Raw genomic sequence first — 26,131 nt, forward strand, 5'->3', positions numbered from 1 at the left:
AGCTTTCATTTGAGGCTTACTTGATGTGAAGGCATTTTTGTTTATTTTTTTTCCTGTTTTTTCTAACACTGATCCTACATTTCTTACAGAAAATTTTGTTCATTGTTTTGCTCTGATTTTACCTACTTAGTATCTTAAATTTCTTTAAATAATAGGGTCTTTTCCATTACCCCTCCAGGGATATTGTTTGGAGGGTGATATCATACCAGGTCCTCTATTCAGCCTTGACATTATAACAAAATAATAAGATAATGAATAAATAAATGAAATGCTACAATAAAAAATACAAGAACCTTTTCTCGGTAGACTTCACAAGCAAAGATTAATAAGAATCAGTAGAATCCTGCTACCTAGATCAGAAATATTATGTCAAATGGCAAAATGGGATCATGCTTGTTGTAATGTGTGTCTTTTCTAAAGTATTCTGTGAAAATTCTGATTCCACCAGTATAGAAACTACTTGACTTTCTTTAATTTGATCATATAAGAAACCATTGTGCATCTCTAGGGAAACATCAAATTTTACTCACACACCTTGCATGTGATACACTTTTATTGAGAAACACGTTAACAGAACTATGGTATGTAACACATGGTGTCCAGATTAATAAACTTGTGGAAATAAGTTTTTTCCATTTATTAATTTTTTAAATTTTAATTAGAAACAAGATTGTTTTACATGTCAATCCCAGTTCCCTCTCCCTCCTCTCCTCCCCTACTACCACCCCCTAACTAAAACCCTACCTATCACATATCCTTTCTGCTCCCTAGGGAGGGTGAAGCCTTCCTTAGGGGGTCATCAGAGTCTATCATTTGGGATAGGGCCTAGGACCACCACGTGTCTTGGCTCAGAAAGTATCTCTCTATGTGGAATGGGCTCCCAAAGTCGACACCTATGCTAGGGATAAATACTGAACTACTACAGGAGGTTCCGCAGATTTCTGAGGTCTCCTCACTGAAACCCACATTCCTGGGGTCTGGATCAGTCCCATGCTGGTATCTCAGCTATCAGTCTGGTGACCAAGAGCTCCCCGTTGTTCAGATCAGCTGTTTCTGTGGGTTTTACCAGCCTGGTCTGGACCCCTTTGCTCTTCACGCATCCTTCTCTGCAACTGGCTTCTAGTTCAGTTCAGTGTTTAGCTGTGGGTGTCTGCTTCTACTTCCACAAGCTGCAGGATGAGGGCTATAGGATGGCATATAAGTCAGTCATCAATCTCATTATCAGAGGAGGGCATTTAAGGTAGCCTCTCCTCTGTTGCTTAGATTGTTAGCTGTTGTCATCTTTGTAGATCTCCAGACATTTCCCTAGTGCCTGATTTCTCAGTAAACCTAAAATGTTTCCTTCTATTATGGTATCTCTTTTCTTGTTTTCTTCTATTCTTCCCCAGTCTCAACCTTTCTGCTCCCTTGGAAATAAGTTTTTTGTTTTGTTTTGTTTTGTTTTTTTATTAGAGCACTGGCATTATTATCTTCAGCTGTCATCTTGACACTAATCAATAGTCACTGGGGAAGACAGACTCTCAAATGAAGAATTACCTCCATTAGATTGGTCTGAGGCTATATCTATAAGGCATTTTAATTCATCATTTTTATACTTATGTTATATCCAACAACCTTTTTCCCAATCTCCCCTCCTCCAGCTCTCTCCCTCCGCCTCTCTTCTACCTACTATCATCCACTCTCCCTCTATCTCCATTCAGATGGGGTAGGATTCCCATGTGAATCAACAAAGCATGGTATATCTAGTTGAGGCAGGACCAAGCTCTTCCCCAGGGCATCAAGGCTTTCCCCATGGTGGGATGCCTTGTTCAGCCTTCAGGCATTATTGTTTTTAACTGCAAATGATTTGCAAGGATCCAGACTGTATGTGTTGCCTTTCCTAGGCAGGTAGGACTGGGCTGTATAGAAAAGTCAGTTAAGCATGAATCAGGGAGCAAGCTAGCAAACAGCATTTTCCTATGGTTTCTATTCCAGGTTTTTGTTTACCTCCAAGTGTTACGATAAATCTTTATGCCAAAAGCCGCCTGAGCCCCACCGCCACATGTGAGCTTTACACTATCCGCCAGCCTGAGTTAGGGCCCAAATGAATACACAGAAACTTGTATTAGGTTCAAAGCTGCTTGGCCAATGACTAGGATTCCTCATCTGTTAGCTCAGTCTTAATTATCATAAATCTATATATTCTATAAGGCCTATCTTATCAGACACCTTATTGGCGTCTCTCCTTGCCGGTGGATCACATCCTGCCGCTGGAGGAGGCAAACGGGAAAAGGGGACCCTTCCTGTTTCTCCTTCACTTAAATATGAGTCTCCTTGCTATGTCACTTCCTGCCTGGATCACCACTTCTCTACTACATTTCCCAGAATCCTCTTTGACTCCTAGTCCCGTCTAACTTGCTGTCTAATTGGCCAAACAGTATTTTATTTAACAATCAATAAGATAAACATACACAGTCCATTCCCCATCATCCAAGGTCCTGCCTTGTTCTCCCTCATGTCTTCCTTTGATGTTAGACTGTAACCTGTAAAATGGAATAAGCCCTTTTAGTTTTCAATTTTTATGACAAAAAACATAAAAAGGCAATTTATAAAATAAAACATTTAATTGAATTTACATTTTCAGAAGGTTAGAGGCAGTGAAGGCAGAACAAAAGCATAGTGCAATAACAGCTGAGAGCTCCCATCTTAATCCACAAGCAAGAGGCAGAGAAAGAGCATACTTGGAATGCTACAAGTCTTTGAAACCTCAAAGTTCACCCACAATGACATACTTTCTCCAACATGTCCACTCCTTCTAATTTGTTCCACAGTGTTACATCAAGTGGAAACCATGTATTTAAACATATGAGCCTATGAGACCCATTCTCATTCAAAACACAAACCTCCATAAGTTGGTTTTGTTAAAAGTTTATCACAGCAATGGAAAGCAAATTATGACAGAGTTGATCAGTGAGCCTTATGTGCATCTGTGTGTGGAGGTGTCCTTGGATATTCCTCACATATAGACACCTAAAGCATCTTTTTCAAGTAAAATCATGTCCATTTCTATGGAGTATTGGCTCTCTATGACTAGGGTTTGTAGATTTAGCACAATATAGAAGGAAGCATTACCATATCTTCAATAGACTGTATAATGGCCCAAAAGATCTCGTTGTGTAGAGAAGGGAGATTCTAAATAAAAATATTGAAAAGCTCAAACATTCCTTTCTATCATGAAATAATCTTAATAAAGAAAAAATAATTTTATTATACTTATACATTTATTATTATTTATTGAATATTTATATTTATGCAGGTATGTATGCATGTGTGCATGCCTGCCTGTGTGCAAGCACATGTATGTGTATAGGAAGGCAGGTGTGTGTGTCTGCTGTGGTCAACATGTGGAGGTCAGAGGACAACTTAAAGGAGTAGATTCTCTCCCTTCACCATGTGGGTTCCAACATTTCACTCATATCCTCCTCAGTCATATGGTGTCAAGCTGCTGTACTTGCTGAGTCATTTGCAGTGTGAATATTCACAAATATGTGAAACAAACAGACAACAACAACAATACAGATAAGAAACTGTCATAGACTTAGGATCATCTTGACCAGCCTCCATTGTTAAAACACATCATTTCATCTCCTAAGATCCTGAATCCAAAGCACAAATGCACATATCATCTCCAGAGATGTGTTTACATTTCCAATTGACAACTTGAATCCCTGTAAGGCGTTTTGATGCTAAATGTGCAAGTTTTACTGTTTATGGGCCTACTGGTCATGAAGAACTTTGGCAATGAAGGATTCTGAGATTTGGAAATTAAATACACTAAGGGGGGAGGGGTGTCCACACAGCCTTCAAGTACACACACAGTTTGGGGTAGAACTACAAGTTTCAAACTCCTGTTCTGTAAATTTGAAAGATTGGACCAGGGACCTCTCTTTTGTAAGAATTGGCTTTCCTGTGAAGATTTAATGATTTGGAACCATTACCTACCTGAGCATTAGCTCTGAACCCTGGATATGACAGATATTTATTTTGCTTCAATCTTTGTTACCACTGTGAATTACAGTGGCTTATTAAGGACAGAGTGATCACAGACATCTCTGTCCTCAGAATCCATCAGATCAGGTTGTGCCTAAACTTCTGATAAGACATTTAAACCTTATTTTTATTGTTCTTGAATGGATTAAAGATAATCATGAGTAATACCAGCTTTAGATGGAATAACTGTGTTTTACCAGCATCTCTGGTTTTCTGATGATAAATATTGTTCTGATTTGCAGAAAATATGAAGCAGAGCACTGCTTCTTTAAAGGAAAGTTGTGTTATGGGTAAAAGTGGGTGATATATATAAATATATATTTAAAGCATATATATATATATATGTATATATTCCATAGAAATGGACATGATTTTACTTGAAAAAGATGCTTTAGGTGTCTATATGTGAGGAATATCCAAGGACACCTCCACACACAGACACACATAAGGCTCACTGATGAACTCTGTCATAATTTGCTTTCCATTGCTGTGATAAACTTTTAACAAAACCAACTTATGGAGGTTTGTGTTTTGAATGAGAATGGGTCTCATATATATATATATATATATATATATATATATATATATATATATATCATCATCATCATTTGTAGTTTTACTTGGGGAAGCCAGAAATGTATTGTTGTGTAAGAAACACATTCATTTAGCATAGGATCCTAGTACATTCATAGTGGTCACTTTTCAGAAATAATATACCTATTAAAGGAAAATTACCAAAGAGAATATGGCAACAATGGTCCTACACTGAATTCTCACTGTGTACCATGGCATTGGTGGCATTGATTGACTGAATGGTTCCTTGGCAATAGAAGCCAGTCCTAGTGTAAGTGCTCTAATACCCATCACTCAGTTAGTACCATGGAAAGATCAGAAACACATCCTACACCTTTTCTAAAAGGTTGAAACAGGATCTTGTGATGTTACAGAACCAAGCCTTGAACTTTTGGTCTTTCTGCCTTTGACTTGTCAGTAGATGGGTTTACTTACAGGTTTGTGTTACCAGGCCCAGCTCCCTGCATTTGTTGTCTGTAAGTTTCTGCATTTGCATGGCCATACTTAATGTATAATTAAAATTTCCAAGTTGCCTTTAATCCATGTTTTATGAAATGTTTGACACACAAATTGTTGCACTTAAAGTCAAGCATGAAATACATTTGACATAAAACTTGATACATAATATGTAACCCCAAGTTTTTTCTTGAATTCACTTGTTTTTAAATAGAAAGAATGCTTATATGATTTTTAATCTCATACATATCCATTAGAAAAGAAGGAATCATACATTTACTGTTGTTTTACAAAACCAAATTGATGGCCCTGTAGTTTGATAATGGATTTCTTTTTAAGGAGTACTAACCCTCTTTCAAAATAATCAACACAAAAGGTACATTCTATTATTTTATATATGTAAGAATATCTTGTAAATTGTAGGATCCAGAGGGGTCAAGGTCATCACAAGAAAACCAAGGAATCAACTCACCTGGGCTTATAGGAGTTCACAGAGACTGAACCATCAACAAGGGAGCCTGTATGGGACTGACCTAGACCCGCTGCATATGTGACAGTTGTGTAACTTGGTCTATTTGTGGGACTCGTATCATTAGGAGGAAGCATCTGACACTTTTACTGGTTTTAGGGACCCTATTACTTATAATGGTTGCTTTCCTAGTTTTAATATAAGGAGAGATGATGAGTCCTGGTACAACTTGAAATGCCATGTTTTGTCTATATTCATGGAAGTCCTGCCCTTTTCTGAATAGAAATGTAGTGGATGGAGGCCATAGAGGTGTGGGGGAGGGGTTGAAAGGATAGGAGGTAGGGGAAACTGTAGTCAGGTTGTAAGATAAATAACTTTTAAAAAAGTGTGCCTTGTATACAGTTCTGCTTTGGACAACAATAAAGCAAAAATTCAGCTACAAAAACATCATTTAAATGTGCTAAAATAGGAAGACATCACATATAAGATCAAAGTTTCAAGTTTGATGTGCATCTTTGTTCTAAAGTAGCTAACTTTAGGAAGGTCACAAATGTCCTTGACATGATCACACTTGTCCTTTTTGTGATACTTTACTAAACACCATCCCTGGTAAGCTATCTCATGGTAAACTGCGAGTTGGGAAATATACATTAGTAGAGACATATTTATAGGTGTTGTTGATTTTGGTTTAGAATGAGGAAGCTGTTTTCCTTGTAGGATCATTTGCTTGCTTTATCCCCTTTTCATTGACACAGATCACTTGCTTTGTTCCAAAAGCATATGCACTTCTTTCCTGAGGATAATCATACCCTGAATACAGGATTTTTCCAGTTCAAAGGGGAGACTGCAGGCTCCTCTTAGGAGAGACCACATTGAAAGTTAGGAAACCAAGTCATCAAAAACTTAGTCCTACCATGACCTATGAATGTAATCAACAAATAACCAATGGACTTCTTAAATTTTGCTCTAATAGGATAACAGGAGCCTCTGCAATCAACTCCCAGAGTTTGATGAGTTGTCACAACGGAATTTTCTCACCACTGAGCAGATCCATTAACGTTTTCATTTTCTTTTCAGCAACTACCCTCTCTTCAAGACTAAGAGAGGCTTCTTCCTTCATTTGTGAGCTCTGTGGTCACACATTTAATATAAACGTTTCCCTAAATAATAGTGCGGGTTTTCAAGGTGACCTGGTATTTTGAACCTTTTAAATTTTTCTCAGCATATCTTTCATTGGATTCTCTTTCCTCTAATGATTTCATGACAAACGTTAAACCATCCTGAGTGAGGTAACCTAGACCCAGAAAGAAAAACATGAGCCTTTACCCAGTAGCTGATGGAAGCAGAAGAAGACACCCACAGCTAAGCACTGAGCTGAACTCCTGGAATCCAGTTGTAGAGAGGGAGGAGTGATGAGCAAAGGAGTCAAGACCATGCTGGGGAAACCCACAGAAATAGCTGACCTGAGCAAGTGTAAGTTTACAGACCCCAGTCTGACAGCTGGGGAACCAGCATAGGACCAAGCCAGGCTCCCTGAATGTGAGCATCAGTTGGGAGGCCAGGGCAGTCTATGGGGCCTCTGGCAGTAGAACCAGTATTTATCCCTAGTGCATGGAATTCAGGAGCACATTCCCTATGGAGGAATACTCTCTCAGCCAAGATACATTGGGGGAGGGCCCAGGCCATGCCCCAAATTATGTGGCAGAGTTTGATGATCCCCCATTGGAGACTTCACCCTCCCTGGAGAGTGGATGGGGGGTAGAATGAGGAGTTGGTGGGGACATAGGAGGAGGGGCTGGAGAGGTAACTGTGACTGCTATGTAAAATAAGATTGCTTTTAATTTAAATAAAATAGTATATAAAAACTCAGAAAACTGATAACAACCATGTCTGTAAATGATAAAGGGACTATAGTGAGGTGATCAGAGCATCTGATCTAAGGGTTTTGTGGATACTGAACTTGAACTAAGGTTTATGTGGATTGTGGTCAGACTCATAAGTGATAGAATGCTACTGGGAGCCCTAGGAATCTTAGCCTGTTGTACATCAGTGATTATGAAGAATGTCTGATTCAGACAAAGAGAGTCCTGAAACTGTGTGTTCAATGTCATTTTGGTTGCAATAAAGCATAATGAAACAAAAAACAACGAGAACAGCAACCAAAAATGCCTTTACTTTCCAAACCTAATCATATGCATTTGTGTTTTATCTTGGCCCATCAAGTATTCTCTTGGAAGCACTGACTAAGCATATTCTCTTTGCTGCAGCCTCAGTGTGCAAATTGGCCAAGTTCTCGGCTTCAACAAGCTTGTCAAAAGTATGGAAACAGAAATATGTCCTTATTTGAAAATGTCCTTTCCCTTTAGAACTGTCAGATCGCTTCAGAAGCTGCTGCATCAGAGAGAAAGAGCCTGGCTCATGCTGAGTTGAACAAAAATAATCATCTGAAATATTGAAAAGGGTCTACATGGCCCTTCTTGTCTGTCAGATTTCCTACACTGTTTTGCTTTGCATATGAAATCACTGCTGAAATTCAAAGGGAAATATAAACTAGGCAATTAGGGTTGGATGAGCCCTGCTAGTCACCATAGGTTTAAATAAGGTGAGACCATTATTAAAAATATAAAACATATAAGAATACGTTGTCACCAGCCATAGCACAGGCTGGTGAAAACCCAGGTGGGCTAGCCACTTGTCTCTGTGATGTCTTGTGTGAAGTTATTTTGTAATGAGCAGATTAATGAAACACTAGAAAGCACCACAAGAAGCATATTGTACATTATTTAGTTTGATATGCTTAATAAAAATATATACCTCTGGCCAGTGGGAGGTGAGCATAAAATGGAATCTTAAGTGTTGGTGGTTTAGATTTCGAAGATTGCTTCTGAGGCGATCACCACATGTGTCACTTATGGTCTAAGTGGCAATGTAAGGCATTGGACACCGAGTTGCCTTTTAATAACTGGAATGGTGTGGTGTATGCAAATGCGTTTAAGGTGAGTTTTCAAATTATTTTAAACATGACACACAACAAAGCTATAAATGTCATTTCTTTGCTTCAATTCCCTTTCTGGAGACTATATGCAACTTAATGTTTTCCTAATTGCCATGATAAGACTTGTCTCTCTGCACTTGTAGGAATACAAATGATGATATTAGTATTTGGGGGGTGTCTCTTTGCTTGTTTTACACCAGTCGCTTATGAAAATGGGAGGAAAATTCATCTCAGGTCTTCTTATAGTTTCATTATAACATTTCCTGTTAAAATCTATAAGATAGCCTGCCATGATTTTTTACCTCTAATTCAAGGCTGGCCTGCACTATGTAGAATGGCCATTTGCATCAAATAACAGAAATCCAAACTTCTAAAGGAAGTAATGGTAGATTTGTGATGTAATTTTTGCTTAGCAAAAAGCAATAGCATAAATGATAAATGGGCCTCAACATGTTCTTTTAAAGAGGCCATTAGTTCAGCCACCTTATTACATCAACTTTGCAGCACTAACAGAACTTGCCATTTGATAACATGAAAGCTCTGAGCCTCTGAAACAATTCCTCACTCCCTCCTCTCCTTGTATCTTCTACTTTCTGACTTCTTGAGCCATTAGATAACTCATTTCCATGAAATCGTGAAGTATTCAACTTTAACATTGGATTATTTCACTAGGCATGATGTTCTCAAGGGTTCTTTGTGGTGAACCATGTATTGGAATTTCTTCCTCTTACTTTTTAATACTGAATAACATCCCATGAAATCTGGATGTATTCTTGTGGTGTGTGTGTGTATGTGTGTGTGTGTGTGTGTGTGTGTGTGTGTGTGTGTGTTCATATGTCTTATTTCCTTTTAACCTTGGTGAAATTTTAGTTGAATCTCTTTTGGCTGCTGCTATAATGTTGAGAACATGATTAAACAAATATCCTTTGAATAGCCTGTGCTTAACTACTATAATTTCATTGTTCTGGGGATCATTTCTGGGTTTATGTGATGATATGAAAACATTCTGACACAGGTTTAGATTATCAGATTCCTGCTTTCAGCTATTTCCATTAAAGACAGTCCTGGATCACATTGTGGTATATTTATTCATTCATTCATTGGAACAGCTATATTTTCCCATAGCATGTATGCCATTTCACATTCTCACTAATAATACAAGACTTCATCCAATATCTATACATATCATATAACTTCTCTTTTTCTGTATCTTATTTTTCCTCTATTTTAATTTTTGGTTTTGTGCTTGGTGGGTTGCTTATAGTAGCTACCATATGGGTGAAGTGACATTTCATTGAGATTTTTATTTATAGTGTCATAAATTTAAGCATCTTCTTGTGAAATTTTGTATATTATTTTGGTAAAGTACACTCAAGTGGTATTCTTTTTATGTCATGTTATCATGGTTTTGTTGTTGAGTCCGTTATTATATTTTCCATGTTAACATCTTATCAAATAAATGACAGACAAATAATTTTCCATTCCATAGTTTCTATTATTAATTTACAGAAATAGTGCTGAGTGGATGCTCATTTTGTACTTCATAACTTTTCTAAATTATTAGTTCTCACAGTTTTTGTCAGCTAGTCTTTTATACATAGAGAGCATGTCAGGGATATTATTTTTTCTTTTTGCTAACTTGGATGTCTTTTTCCTTTTATTTTTCTTGTGTGACTGCTCATTTCCAGTTGACATCTTTGTTTTATTCCTATTGTAGTGAAAAATCTTCCAGTCTTTCTTTTTAAATTTTAATTTAGAGTTTATTATATACCAGACACTGTATTTGCTTCTACACAGGAATGATATCATTCAATATTCAAAAGAGTCTTATGAAATAGGTATTTTTATTGCCTTTTTGTTTATAGGTAATTACACTGGGTTTTAGTGAGACTGGGGAATTTTCCAATAGTTCCAAAGTAAAGAAACTTAGGAAAAAACTTGAAACTTGACTCAAAATTTAAAAAATTCATTTCTTATTTTCTGTCTTTATGTGTTTGTGTTTTGGGTTATTCTCTAGTTTCTTTTTAGAATTTCATACTTAAGCACACTAAATTTATGTAATTTGTACCCTCCTTCTCTTCCCTCCAACTCCTCCATATTCCCTACACTCCCATTCCTTGTCAAATTCATAACCTCTTCTATAGCTCTCTCTCTCTCTCTCTCTCTCTCTCTCTCTCTCTCTCTCTTACACACACACACACACACACACACACACACACCTACTGAATTCATTTAGTGTTGCTCCTATGCACATGTATTTAGTGATTACTACTTGGGATTAGAAACCCTTTTCATGAGTTCACCCTGGATGAAGAAAACTAATTTACTCTCCCTTAGTCTGTATGAAACACCTGTCGATTTTCACCTAGGGTGATGTCTTGTGAAATATATTCCATCCGTTTTGGCATGCTGACTGGTGCAGTTATTATGTAGGTCTGCCTTAGACCGCATATTGTTGCGATGTCATGAGTATAGCTTCCCTGTCATGTCTAGAAAACAATATCTAGCCTCAGGTGTCTTTCTCTTCTGGCTTTTACAGTCTTTCTGCTCACCCCACCCCCATTATTTTCCCTAAGCCTCAGATGTAGGAACTGTGTTGCAGATGTACCAACTTCATCTGGGTCCCTCATGGTCACTTATTTTCTGTATTTTGACTTATGTGGATCTCTATAGTAGTCCCCATCTGCTGGAAAAAGAAATTCCTTTGGTAAAGGAATCAGGGTAGCTTAGAGTTAGAAACTATATTAATTTAGGAAAATGACAGTTGTAGCTTCTCTTTTCAAGTCTAAGACCTCTCCACCCACAGATATTTAGCTAAATTTAGTTACAGGCATGCATTCCATCCTATTGAGTGGGCCTGCATCCCAAGTGCACCATGGGGATATCATTAAGGCTGGTCATCATTGTGCTTTGAAAGACTAACATCTGGGTAGATCTAGTGACTGCTTCTCTCCATTGGCAAATTGCATAGCACCTTTTAGGATAATCAGAACTAGTCCTCAGGGAGGAGGCTACCAAGTCAGTATTAGCTTGTTTCTTCAAAGTCTTATGTTTGAAGTATGTGTTATCTCTTCCAGTATAGGTCATTGCCACTGGCAATGTGGTATCTCAGAAATAATGTCCAACATTTCACTTCTGGTATACAACAAAGGCCAGCATTGTGGGTTTTGTTAAATAATCTATGGTTAGTTCCATTTAAACCGTACCTTCTCTCTCTCTCTCTCTCTCTCTCTCTCTCTCTCTCTCTCTCTCTCTCTCTCTCTCTCATCTACACATATATATGCATAAAGTATGTCTTCACTTTTAAGTAAACTTATAAAATATATTCCTCTATGGCTTTTTCAAATACTCTTTCTTATATATTTTCTCATGTTTTGTTAGGGTGTTTTTTATTTGGACAGGGCTTCACTATATAAATAGCCCATGTTGGCTAGGAACTCACTAATTATCCCAGGCTAGCCTTAAAATCATAGTAATTTTTGTTCTTTGGTCTCTTAAGCACTGAGACTCTGAAGCTGTGCCACCAGCCCAGCTTCCTCTTCTACTTTCTCTAGCATGTCTCTTTTCTCCAAACTTTGATTTTTATAATAACATTTGTTTATAAATTTTCATGTGCTTGAAGATCTCAAAGTTGACATTTTCATTTAATTATAGTCTATATTTCACTTTGAACTTGTGAAAACAGAAACTCTGGTTTAAATAAATATATGTGCAACCTTTACGTAATTCTGATTTGTAATAGATACGTAATAAGTTATGCCTGCCCTTACATATTTAAATATCAGCAGATGCTAAGGTATCACTTGACAAGTCTCTCATGTATGGATTTTCTTCAGAGTCTTACAGTTTGTGATATTCCATTCTATTTTTCTGTGGACATTTTATCAGAAAATGGGGAAGGGCAGCAAGGGAGGCATAGATAGTATTATTTCCACCATAGGAACCCATTAAAATATGAAACAAAACTTAAAAGTGGTAAAGCATGTTCAGACTGAGTCAAATGTGTTTTCTACTTTAATAAAATATTCACTCCCAGTATGGAAACTTAGGCCTCAAAAAAGTAGCATCTTTAGCTATTATTGTTCCTGTGGTCTTAAAGAAGAAGGTAAATTTGTTTTATCATTATGAAATTCACCCTCTTTTCTTATTTTTCTCATCTTGAATCATGGCATAATGCTTTAATCTCTGACATTTTATAAGTTGGCTTCATAAATGGTTATCATTGTATTAATTCACCCATCACTTAATGATAATAACTCATCTTGGGATATGTCTCATTATGTAGTTTTTTTAGTTGCATGAATTTCACAGAATATTTTTCCACAAACTAAGACAGAATAATGTGACTTCTTATGGGGAAATATGAATAGACATCTGCTTATTACAGATAGGGCATCAGCAGAGCCAGGAAACCATTCTACCCAAGAATGGCTTATGAATTTACTGGAGTTACCCATAAGGTTATGTGTAACTGAAAAGTAGCTGCATTACAAAAACGCCCACTCATAGGTGCAAACTCATGGCAACAGCATCTGTGGAGTTCCCTGCCCAGTCAATAAACAGGCACCTGCAACATTCTGTAGTTCTCTTCCTCTTGAATTGTTTACTGCTTATATAAACGTGGAGAAGGCCCTTGTAACATTCTGAACTTTTTTAGCCTTTCAAGTTTTTTTGAGCTTCTGAGAGTTACCAGGAATGTGGAGGAGAGAATGTTTCACTTTGAAGGAATAGCTACACATCAGACAGGAGGCTGAGTTTAAACTACCCTGCTCAATTTCTTATTAGGATAGTTGTGTTCAAAAATAACAACGTAAACAGCTTGGAAAATGTTTGTCATAGCCAGACATTTAAGTTTGACAAATTCCCTAAGTGTTGGGGTATTGTGACCCTGATTGTTATTCTGAACAAAAATTAAAGAGCTATGAAAAAGTCACTTATAAAATAAACTTTGATTTTAAAAGTTATGCTGTATGAATGAGTTAATCATTCACTGATATTCTTCATTTAGATCAAGTACACTTAATGACCTCTTGCTAGCTGCCATGTATACATCATCCTTTTGAATCATCAAATTTCAAATATTTTCTTCTGAAAAGACCTAAGTTCCTCCTCGAATGATATGAATTTAGGTTAAGTATATGATAATTTTTAAGGGGGAATTTTTCTAGCTGAATTACCTCTGAGAAAGGTAATTACTATAGGCAGAACTCTTACATTGCAGTAGTTGCTGTATGATTCCTGTTGGTACTCTCTGCCCAAACCAGATTATTTTCCTCATTCTGCACAAACAAGATAAATTGAGACAGTCACTTTTTTGTGTAAATTTGGTCTAGGTGTGTTTTCTGATACTCCATCATATGTGCAAACTTGTAGTTTTAAAATCATGAAGAAAGTTCATAAACTAACACTCATCCTTTGTCCCCCTCAACATCCACTGTAAACATGAGGTATTTACCATGAAATTTCACACCTTCAATGTCAATGCCAATTCTAACTGTGTGTAAACTCATCAAGTTTTGTGATTTCAGGTTTGGTAATAAAATAGATATAACTTATTTTATGTATGCTCGATGGTGTTTAGTTTGTAGTTGCTGTAAAGAACTTTGCATACATATGTTGATATTTTGTAATTTTGTTTGATTTTGCATTTTGTACAGTGATGGAGGATAATGTATGCAATGTGGGAAAATGATTAAAATAAAATTAAAAATGCCACAGGTATTCTAGATTGATGGAATTGTAAGAAGATAGAGTATATTGTCAATGAAATCTATACACAAGGCATGACTTTGAAAATCTTTTTACTATTTTTTCTCAAAAGCATCACATGGAAAACAGAGATGGAAATAATAAGGCTAATACAATAAGCAACACTCACAGAACACTAAATCTGAGCCAGACATTCTGCCAATCACTTTTCATGTGTGAACTGACTGATGGAAACATTGCTTTCCACTTTTTTGGGGGGGGGTTGAGACAGGGTTTCTCTGTGGCTTTGAAGGCTGTCCTGGCACTAGCTCTTGTAGACCAGGCTAGTCTCGAACTAAAAGAGATCCACCTGCCTCTGCCTCCCGAGTGCTGGGATTAAAGGCGTGGGCCACCACCGCCCGGCGCTTTCCACTTTTTAATAGATTACAATGTCTCAGAGAATTTGGGTGGATACCCAAATGTCACAGCAGCTAGTAAGTGGTGAATCCAAAGTTTCACTTCACAGTTTCTGTGATTAGTGAAAAAAGGTATATAAGAGTGTGAACCTATAGGCAGTGTCAGGTCATATTACCCTCGGGTACAGGCTGTTTATGATTTAGAATGCTGTACAGCAATGGAAGGAAAACTTAGAGTAAGTATACATTGATAAGGGATAATTTATACGTAGAAAGTATTGACCTCTATTGCTGTGCCTAGCTTTGCATTTTGATCTTCAGGCAAGCTTTATTAGATATAAACAATATATTACCACATTATCTGTTTCATAATCTGATCAGATTGAATAAAATCCCTTTTCTGATAAAAAAGAAAGTATAATTTCAGTGCTTATTCTTAAAGGAATCCAGTTTACTGTTGTGCCTGCCAGGCATTAGAATAGGGACAAGATGGCCGGTTATATTTGTCATTTTTCAAAATTTATCCTTTAACTAAAGACTATCAATAAGAGGATAAACTATAATAAATTGCAAAATGACTTAAGCAAAATAATGGAAACCCTCATTGCCAGATACTGTAAGCATTTTGGTTTCATGAACAAGAAAATAATCAGTCCCTTCTGAACTTGAATGTTCTTGATGAGTGATCTTGGTTGCAGGTCCCCTGACCCAAATGTGTGTTTCACAGTTATTCAGAGCTGTTACCATGTGCTTCTTCCAAAATGCTGCAGCTGAACATCTGCTGTGACAGATTCCATTAAGGGGAGATGAACTTTTCTTCATTGCAATCTAGTTTAGGAAGCTGGTAATGTGGAAATATTACTGTGACCTGTAATTGGATGACAATTTGTGGGCCCAGTTATTGAAGACAGAGCATTGTACAAAGGTACAAATGCAGAAACAACTTGGCAAGACTATATACATGCTTCTTAGAGATCCTTTTAATTTAAATTGATTATGTCCTTTATAGGTCCTTATCTCTATAGGACTTCTGGTAGTAGAATTTGAACAGCTATAAAAAATGGAAAGAATGCCAGTATCTCTGAGGGGTATGAAAATTGAGAATAGGAGAAAAATCAAACTAACTCTCTAATACATGTGAGTGAAAAGACTGAGTATGTTAAGAATTTGGAAATAATAATTAATAAAGTGATTTAAGGAGTCAAAAATTGATATAGGAACTGTATGTAGCTAAGTCATATAGTGCTTGCCTCATATGCATAAAATTTAGGTTCATCTAGGTTCAGCCAAAAATATTTGATTTTAAGTTTTCTAGATCATGAAATAAGTCATAAATAAAATTTACCTGAATTACTTTATTAATAAATGATTAAACATTTCATTAAAGTGAAGCATCCCTTTAATCCCAGGGTTCAGGAGACAGAGAAAGGCAGATCTCTGTGAGTTCAAGTCCAACCTTGTCTATAGAGCAAGTCCCAAGACAGCCAAGGCTAGAGAAAGAAACTCTCTCATGAAAAACAAACAAACAAACAATAAAAAGAAAAAAATGATGGTATAATGGCATAATGTCTGATAAAAAGTAAATTAAATATAGAATTGCAAACCAGTTTGCTTACCAATAAACCAAGATACTATCATTAATATTAATAAGCTCATTAGTTTTGTCTCAATATAATGTACATATTTACCCAATTGTGTTATATTGTTTTCACTATTATTTAACAATGTTACACAAAAGTATATTAATAATACTTGAACATCTTTTCATGTTAATAATTTTGCAATGTAAATTTTATACTATGTACATTTAGCTACATAGTTTGCACTGTGTGTTATTTAACTTAATTTTTCATCTATGAAGATTTTTGGCACTACAAGTTTATATGTATTTTGGAATAATATCTGTATATTTTCTTTTTTTATCTTTCAGTAGATAGTTGTGTGGTTTTTAAAAAAAATATTGTATTGATACTGGGGAGCTCATTTTTATAGTACATACCTTCCAATTGGCAAAATGAAAAGTGCAAAATTACCCCAATAAGTGAACATGATTTTGTAAAGAGCCATGTGCTGTGAGAGCTGGACTAGGGTCCATTGGGGTTGGTTTTTGTAGAAGGGCTTGCTGAGCAGGTTTGAGCTTTGAGTTGACTTCTAACCAGACACAGAAATGTGGCTTGCCCCTCATCTCTTAAGACAGTGTTTGGAAAGTTAGCTTGAAGTATTTGTGAGAAAGGAAAAGTCAACACGAATGTGCTTCATGATAAGAAGTGAGGGAGAGAAAGTGCAGTAAAAGGCCGTTCCAAAAAATTAGGAAGTACCATGTGCATGCAAGGCTGTGGAAGTAAATTAGGATTTCATTCTAAGCATTCTGAAAGGCTTTTGGTCTGTATTAATCAAGAAAGACACTGCTCTGTGTGCATTTTCTTACTATCCTGTTGAGGGCAAGGATGTAACAGGGAGACAGTGCCAATGACATTGTAATAATTCACATTTAATAGTGATTTTCTATCAACGGTTAAGACTGAAGACATGTCAGATTTGTTATAATATTTGGGATGAAAACCTAGCATTTAACTTCTTTTTCTACAAATGTTTCTAGGGTTGGAGAGATTGTTCAGTGGTTAGAAGCATGTACTGCTCTTCCAAAGGTCCTGAGTTGCAACCCTCCCCTCTTCTCCCCCTGCAATAATAATACCCTCTTCAAACAGCTCACAATTGCCTGGGACTCCAGCTCCAAGAGCGATCCAACATCTCTGACTGGCACTGGCACCTGAACTCATGTGCACACACCCTCACACCAACGAATATACGTATACATAATTAAAAATGACAACAATGTATTAAAATATATCACTAAAAAGGCAATACTGAGAAATGGGAAATGCATTTTAGATACTTCTGTGAATCTTCCTCAGTGTTTACAAGATGAATGCCATATATCAGGCAGCTGTACTCTCATTCATCTGAAAGTGTGCTAAACATTGTCTCTGTCCACATGAATAAGTTAGACTTTCTATCAAGGATATCACAGCGTGTGACCCTAAAAATTGTATTCTTTATGAAATTAAGTTTTATGGTTGTAATATTTAGGAACCATTTATTCATCTCATATAATATCTTTGGCAAAACATGAGGTTTTTATCTGTGAAAACTATTTTGCATTTCAGCTTTTGAGATTCAGCAAAAATACAAGAAGGGAACATGAAAGTGTCTTCTTTCAAGCTTGCCCTCAAATTAATAAACTGTTCTAAGAACTGAAGTGTGCAGGTTGAACAAGTGTGACAATTTATACATAAGAAACATATACTACATTTAAACGAATCATGAAATTTCTTGATCGTGGGGTTTTTCTGTCTTCCTAGGACTAGAACCGTCTTAGAAGAGGCAGAAGTTCAGACTCTCAGCTCAGAACCTAAATCTTGGAGTGCCATTAGTTAAAAGAAACTAATAAACAATGATTACTAGACACAATTGTTTCTGCAAGTGGTAATTAAAAGAAATTCTTCTTTATTTCAAAACCATAAAAGCTTTAGAGAAGAAAGTGAGATTTCTCCAAAAAGATCTAATTTTGGAGATATAACTATTATCTAGAAGAATATGCAAGCAAGATTAATTACTGAAGCTCAAGTTTCTAGTATAGTAACAGTCATTTTAAAAGCTTACAAAATGTTGCCACAGCATATCATAGATTAATCCCATATTTTATCATTGATGAGGATGTATTTTAAAGTCTGCCCATTGAAGAAGCTAGCAGATGCTCTTACATGCTCAAAGGAGAGACCAAATTAAACACTCTCATTAACCTGATGGCTTCTCCCTGGATACAGACAAATTAAATGGGAAGATGAAAATATATTGGTGTTTTTTTTTTCCAAATGAGTATCGGTGGCATTGAAACACAAAGGCAAAGACCCATAGCGTGGAAATGGTGAGTTCCCCAGAGAGACAGACAAAAGAATATGAAATGGAAAGCCACTGACGAAATGGCAGTAAGAGGGAAAGCAGAAGCTTTCTGAGAAGTATGGGTACACACACAGGAGTAAAACCTACAGGCTTGACCAGGAAGAAATTTCAGCACACACCAAAGTGAAGATCTGTGTCTAGAAGCGACCAGAAGAGACAATCTAGGAAGTCAGTAGGGAGAAGTTAAAGGACCCTTATGGGGAATCTTCTCATGTGTGCAGTGATCAGGCTTAGGTTAGTACCTACTGCTTTGAGTATTGGTTAAGGTTCTGGTGAAGGAAGAAAAATGGAATCTTAGAAAGTATTAAAGCAGTAGTTTTCCACCTTCCTAATGCTATGCCCATTTAATATGGTTCCTCATGTTCTGGCAACTCCCAAGCATGAAATTACTTTTGTTGCTACTTAATAACTAAAAATTTGCTACTGTTATGAATCATAATGTACATATCTGTATTTTCTGATGGTCCTAGGCAACCCTTGAGAAAGGGTCATTTGACCCTCAAAATGGTCACAGCCGATAGGATGAGAACCTCTGGATTAAAATATGGTTTATGGTTTCCATGTTTCTGAAATACCTAGTCTTGATTTTTTAAAATTATAAATGGAAATAGTAACAGCACAGTGGAGATTACCAGTTTCAATAACTATACAAAATTTAGATCAGTAAGAATGTGCAGGATACTACATACTATCTTGTCTGTAACAGATATTCCATAGCTTAGGTGACACGCTGTCTAAAACTGTGTAGCCCCAGTCTGCTAGGCACACATGCCAGAAAATCCAGACTGAATGACATTTAACAAAAAAACTGACCAGAAGACTTCAAAATCGTGATCGCAAAAAATAATGAGAGTAGGAAACTATCCCAGATTAGAGGGCAGTAAAAAGTCAATATGGCAATTAGGATGAATACTGGACTAACAAAAATGACTTTAATGAATAAGTGGGGGCTAGTCTAATGGGCTAGTGGTTTATTAATGATAAACATTAATATTTGAATTCTAATTTCCTAATTCGATAGCTCTATGGTCGTGTAAAATCATCATCTTAGAAAAAGTTATACAAAATGTACAATAGTGATACTGTGTAATTTTCACTTTAAAATATAAAATTAAAACAAATAGAAAGAAAAATTTCAAAGCTGATTATAAGTATGACAATATTATCAAATTGATGCATATGCAGGTGTATCTACCTACACTTCTGATTGAAGGGGGAATATTCTCAAGGAATAACATGCTAAATGAATGGGAGACGGCTTAGAGAGTAAAACTAATGCTTCCCAAGTGTAAAGACTGGAATTTGGAACCCTAGATCCATATGAAAACTGAGTAGGCAGGAGGTGGGACAAGTGTCTGGCATCCCAGATCTCAGGTAGCAGAGAGAGGGGATTCCTCAGGAAATTAACTAGCTGGACTACCTGGCATTGGTGAATGTAGGCTGGATGAGGGTCTCTAACTCAAAAAAATAGGGGGAAGTTCTAGGAAGACACTCAATATTGACTTTGGATATAAACATATGCTCATGTGCTCACTCCTTCCACATGCACCCACACATGTACTAACATGTGGATCCATGCACACCACCCCCCAACTCCCCACACACATTACAACAGCCAGGAGAAGTCGCAAAGAGAATGAACAGACAGCACATAAAATAATAAACTTTAAAAGATAAAAAGCAAGTATTCACAAGTTATTTCAGGCTATATATTTTCTAGAACAATGAGCAAAAGAGACAGCTAAGGTTTGAATCTTGATATAAAAAAAATGGCAGCTAAGTAAAATTATTATTCCACTGTAGTCTCAAAAATAACCATTTATTTAAAAAACAAACAAAAAGTAAAACATATCAAAAGTAAATATTCAATTTTATAATTTCATCACTTCCAAAATGTGAAGTCCGTAAAGCATTCATGGAATAAAATTATTCTAGTTTTAGAAATGACCTTGAAAGCCACTAGTGGATATAGTGGAACTACAGAACCAGTAACTATTTGCAATGGTGTTGCCATCCTCTCCTGCTGTGGGTAGCTGATCCCTCACAAGAACGGGGGAAACCCATTTGTTGCAGATTATTTCTTCCCCATCACATATGAAGCCTACCCTTGTGTCTCAAAACCAACAAGTATTAGATTATTCTAGTGACTTAAAAAGATGATAGTACTAGGATAGTACTTGGTGTGGGGCTGGAGAGATGGCTCAGCTGTTTTAAAGGCTAGGTTCATAACCAAAAATAAAACCTTGGTGTGAATGGCTACAGAAATAACAGGGACAATATTTTTTTAAAATATTTATTTTAATTAAATTGAACTACATAATTTTCCCTCCCTTTTTCTACCTCTAGCCCTTTCAATGCCCACACTCTGAAGTTCATAGCCTCTTTTTCTTTATTATTTTTATGTATGTGTGTGCACATGTGTATGATGTATATGCATATATGTCTTCAGGCTGCATCAGACAACCTACAAAGGGGCTCATTAGTGGAAAAAAAAAGAAGCTATTTTTCCTATTTCCAGCAGTCACATTATTTTTAAAAGAAGTGTTGAAATGTATTTTTATTTGCATACAAAGTTAGGCACTCATGCAAGGATAGAGTTCTCAGTTTTCAGAAATTCCTAAAATCCTGTAACTTGCCGAGCTAAACAAATGAAGAGATTTGCTGTCATTCGAAAATCACTAATGCTGCTTTGGAGTCAAACCAATTCCTGCCAATGTTCTACCTTTCCCAGTTTGTCATATGAATGTAGCTACATAATATGCATCCTTTTTAGTCTGATTTCTCTGACTTCATTTTTTTGCATTCATTAACCAGTGTTAAGATTATATATTAAGTTTGATATTTTTATTACTTAGCTATATTCTATTTCATGACTGCCACTCAGCTTTTCTTCTTTTAATTTTTAAAATTATTCTATTAGAATGGCATCCTAAAGACTGCATTTTATTTTGACACTTTCATATGTACATGTGTATATAAACACATACATATATCATACATCCTTATTAGTTTTCATTGTCATGGTAAAATATCATGACCAAGGTAACTCATGAAACTGTTTATTTGGGCTTATGGTTCTGAAAGGATGAGTTCATTGGCATTTATATAGATATTCCAGTAGAATTGGATAATTGCTGAAAAGATTATGTATTCTCCACTGATTGCCTCAGTTCTTTTGTTGAAAATCAAGCAAACATACAGGTGTGTGTGTAGTTATTTTTAGCTTCGTAAGTTTTACTGATCAATGTTTCTGTAACTATCACCACATATTTGAGTCTACTTTCACTCTAAGCCTTAAAACTCATTCTGTGTCCAACATTGTTCTTTCCTTTTCAAATCATGTTGGCTATTCTTTCTGTTTGTTGTTTGTTTTGTTTTGCTTTTCCTTGTTTTGAGACAAAGAACGCACTCTGTCCCAAGCTGGCTTCAAATTCACAGATATCTGCTACCACTGCCTCCAGATTTCTGGGGTTAAAGGCTCACACTGCCACACCCAGATATTTTGACTCTTCTCATTCCTTTTTTGCATATGAATTTTGGAATCTTGTTAATATTAACAAAAAAGGTCCCCATATGGGAAAGACATGATTAATGTTGGCATTGAGTCATATCTATAGATTAATTTCAGGGGAAATGACAGCTGAGTAACATTTACCCTTGAACTCATGAATATAGTATGTATCTCCAGTTACTTAGGGGTATGTGCTTCCAGCTTTGTGTGTGGAAATGTGTGTACACGCATGTGTGTTAACTCAATAAAATAAAAAAGAAAGACACAAAATTAAATTAATAGTATCACCCTTGTAATGGTCTTACTTCACTTTTGATCCCTTTTCTTGTTCATCTACTATGTTTGACTTCACATGATCATCAGATAACTGCTTTCATATTCTTTCTAGATTTATTTAATTTTTTTGCTTGCAGTTAGTGGGACAAACAAGCTACAGTGGGCTTAGTTCCGTTTTCACAATATTGAAAAAATTGGTTTTATTTTTGATATTCTAAACTATCTTTCATGGAGATGGTCTGGATTATGATCACATTGAGAATTTCCAGTTTGAAAACACCAACTTTGAGACAACTCCTCTTGTTTAAATTCTAAAGGATACAAGATCAGTACAAAAGTTGAATGGATTTATCTGAGGTAAACAAGTAGATAAGGGGAATGCAGACCATCTGAGCATTCTTTCCACATGCATACAAATTATTCCTTTCTTGACAGTGCCATGGTGTATAGTTTTGAGATAAATGAAATGGAAGGTAATACTCAAGTTTATACAATGTCCAGGTTCTGTATGGGAGTATTTCTTAGCACGAAATACCTTGCTGACAAATAATAGGAGTTAGCATGTAAGGTAGCACCACAATATTGCAATTTATTTGGACCAAAAGAGAATGTAATTTCATGTATCCAAATATATATCTGTTGACTGATAAAATACAGCTCTTTCAAATTGTGTTTCATATAAAGAAAGCTTATTATTGAAGGCAATTTAAGTAGCTTTGACTTCTAGTAATCAACATTTTCATTTCATCTCAAGAATTGTAAATCACTAAGTATATTTCCTCATTCTCAATATTAATTACCTATTTAATTATTTTATGTCCTGGTTTTCAGTTATTTGTAACACAGACTTATGAAAACTTCATGGTTCTGCTTTGCTTTGCAGCCCTGTACTTCTTGGGTCTCTAATGCTGTTTCTATTAAGCTGGTGAATTCTCCTAAGAACCTTCATACTAACTTTTTCCTGAACTAGAAATTTGCAGAGAAGTCCAGAGTAATGCTCAGAGTGATCTGTTGAAGTGAATTTCAACTAAAAGTGTCTGAAATGCCCTTAGAACATTAGTATATATGTATTATTAAAATAGAAGTCTGATGCTAAATTTAGATGCCAATTGATAAAGTGACTTCTCTATGAGGACAAAGTGAGCAGATGTGCAAATCCAGAGACATATTCCAACTTTTTTTATATATGCTTATACTTTTCTCCTAATATCATGTGAGGCATTGAATTGGGATACATAAATCCCAACCAAGTTGAGAAAAACTCGGGACATTGTGAAGATTGAATGGCATTCCTTATATACAGAATTATCCAGCTCTGGGCAGAAATCCCAGAGGCACAATTTACAGCACATTCACTCATTCACGATTTGTGCCCTGGTACTGATCTCGCCTCTCAGGATGCTGGAATGATTAAGACATGATTCTCATTTTTTAAAGCCCTCAAGTAGGTCATTGTGAATTAATTTTAAAATAGATTTATAATTATCTTTTTTGAAATGAGCATTTGTTCCTCCCGTTAGTCATTCAAATGAAGGAGAGAGAGCAATTCCTTTGCGCCCATAGGCTTCTAATGGATCAAGCATGTCACAATATATGTGTAAATGTTTTATTCATAATATATTGGGCTTTGTGATTTACAAATTGCATTTGCATTATTTAATTTCCATAATAGTTCAGAATAGATTGAGCATATATTAAAAGCTCCATTTATATTTAATCAACTCAGGCAAAAGGAAGTAAATGGGTACCTGATAAACAGCTAGTTGCTCTTCCTCCACTTGCATCACCCATCCTCTTATACCCTTTGACTGGTATCCTTCTTCCCTGTGGTCTCATTTCCAGTTTCATGACCCTGAAGCAAACATGTGTGTGTGTGTGTGTGTGTGTGTGTGTGTGTGTGTGTGTGTGTGTGTGTGTGTCTGTGTCTGTGTGTGTGTGTGTGTGTATGTGTCTGTGTGTGTGTATGTGTGTGTGTGTGCAGCTAACCTTCATGTGTGGGAGAAAACATGAAGAAATTGTCTCTCAAAGTCTGGCTTCTTTCTGTTAACAGTTTACAGTTCTATCATTTTTCCTGCTCATGTGACTTTTACTCCTTCATGGCTATAAAATCTTGCTGTTTATATGTACTACACTTTTTTCATTCATTCATTTATGGTCAACCATGCTAGTTCGATTTCTTTGCTACAGCCAATAATGCCAAGTAAATACCAATGTGCAGATGTCTCTGCAGTGGGACTGGGAATCTTTCTGGGATGATTACACATTGTAATGAATCATATGGTAATTATATTTTTAGATTTTTGAACAATGACTATACCGATTGTGACAGTGTCCACACTAGTTCACATTTCTTGCAAAAGTAATAGGGTTCCTCTTTCCCCGCATCCTCACCAACATTAGTTGTCATTTTATAGCTGGGTGTTATAAGTGTACATCTTCTCCTGAATGGTAAATCTTATGACGTTGTTCTAGTCCAACTCTTCCTATGTGTCGCTGCTGCTCTGTTATGTGACTGTCTTGACTCTGATCACTAAACGTGATGATTCCTCTCCACCCTCAGGACCTTTTTACACTCTCCTGTGTTTAGAATGTTTTTTAAGAGCCAGTGCTTTGGGTTTTTCTGGTCTCTGCACCATTTCAGTTCCTTTGAGAGGCTTTTCTCCACACCATCCCAGACCAATGTTTTTAAATTTTCTTTATTAGCTTGGCGGACTTACAGCATTATGTGATAGTCTGTTCATTTATCTAGGCTTTGTTCATAAATCCCCTGAGATCAGCCTTTGTTCTACCCCTCAGCACTGCCAGTCACATACCAGGCATAAATTAAACTTTTTTTTTTTTTTTTGGTTTTTTGAGACAGGGTTTCTCTGTGGCTTTGGAGGCTGTCCTGGAACTAGCTCTTGTAGACCAGGCTGGTCTCGAACTCACAGAGATCCACCTGCCTCTGCCTCCTGATGCTGGGATTAAAGGCATGCGCCACCAACTCCCGGCACTAAATTAAACATTTGTTGAATGAGTCAATGCATGAAATCTTAGATTTGATATGCAAGTTAATTGTTTCAGAACACAGGAAAACAGGTACCTATGTATTCTTTTAAATTTGTATTTATAAGTACTGTGTGCTAATTGATTGCACCACTGGAGTAGTCAAGTTTGTATTTATATCTTACCTAAAACAACCTTATGCACTCTACTTCATAAAAGAAAAAAATAACAGTTACATGATTGCTTGTTGATATCTATATTCCTGTAACATACAACAAATTTTGTGTAGACATAACTTTCTTCACCCTATATTCATAGTGCCTACAGCAATGTTAGATGCATGTCACATAGTAGGTGCTTTCAAAGAATGAGTTAAATCAACTAATACATTACCCTAGTCTGTTCTGATACAAAGTAACTTTATTTCTTCTCACATCCACAGGACTATACATTGACAATGTATTTTCAGCAAGCCTGGAGAGATAAGAGGCTGTCCTACAATGTAATACCTTTGAACTTGACATTGGACAATCGAGTGGCAGACCAGCTCTGGGTGCCTGATACCTACTTCCTGAATGATAAGAAGTCTTTTGTCCATGGAGTGACTGTCAAAAACCGTATGATCCGCCTGCATCCAGATGGTACAGTCCTGTATGGCCTCAGGTCTGTAATGTGGATCTTAAATTTAACTTTTCCTGAAAAAGAGAAAGCCTAATTTCCTGTTGTCAGAGGAAACATTGTACTGTTTTCTTTCTTCCTTCTGCAGTCCT

At 36.3% G+C, this 26,131-nt stretch overlaps 1 protein-coding gene across 3 annotated transcripts in view; it reads left to right on the forward strand.

Moving 5' to 3' along the window:
- LOC100766244 (gamma-aminobutyric acid receptor subunit beta-2) overlaps nt 1–26,131 on the forward strand; it is a 211,774-nt gene that overhangs the window by 54,431 nt on the left and 131,212 nt on the right. For all 3 annotated transcript variants that reach the window (XM_035448009.1, XM_035448008.1, XM_027425237.2), the window contains exon 4: nt 25,804–26,024. In XM_035448009.1, coding sequence (XP_035303900.1) covers nt 25,804–26,024 — 221 coding nt within the window. The remainder of the gene's footprint in view (nt 1–25,803; nt 26,025–26,131) is intronic.

This window comes from Cricetulus griseus, chromosome 7 (genome assembly GCF_003668045.3).
Source record: "Cricetulus griseus strain 17A/GY chromosome 7, alternate assembly CriGri-PICRH-1.0, whole genome shotgun sequence".
Taxonomy (NCBI): Eukaryota; Metazoa; Chordata; class Mammalia; order Rodentia; family Cricetidae; genus Cricetulus; species Cricetulus griseus.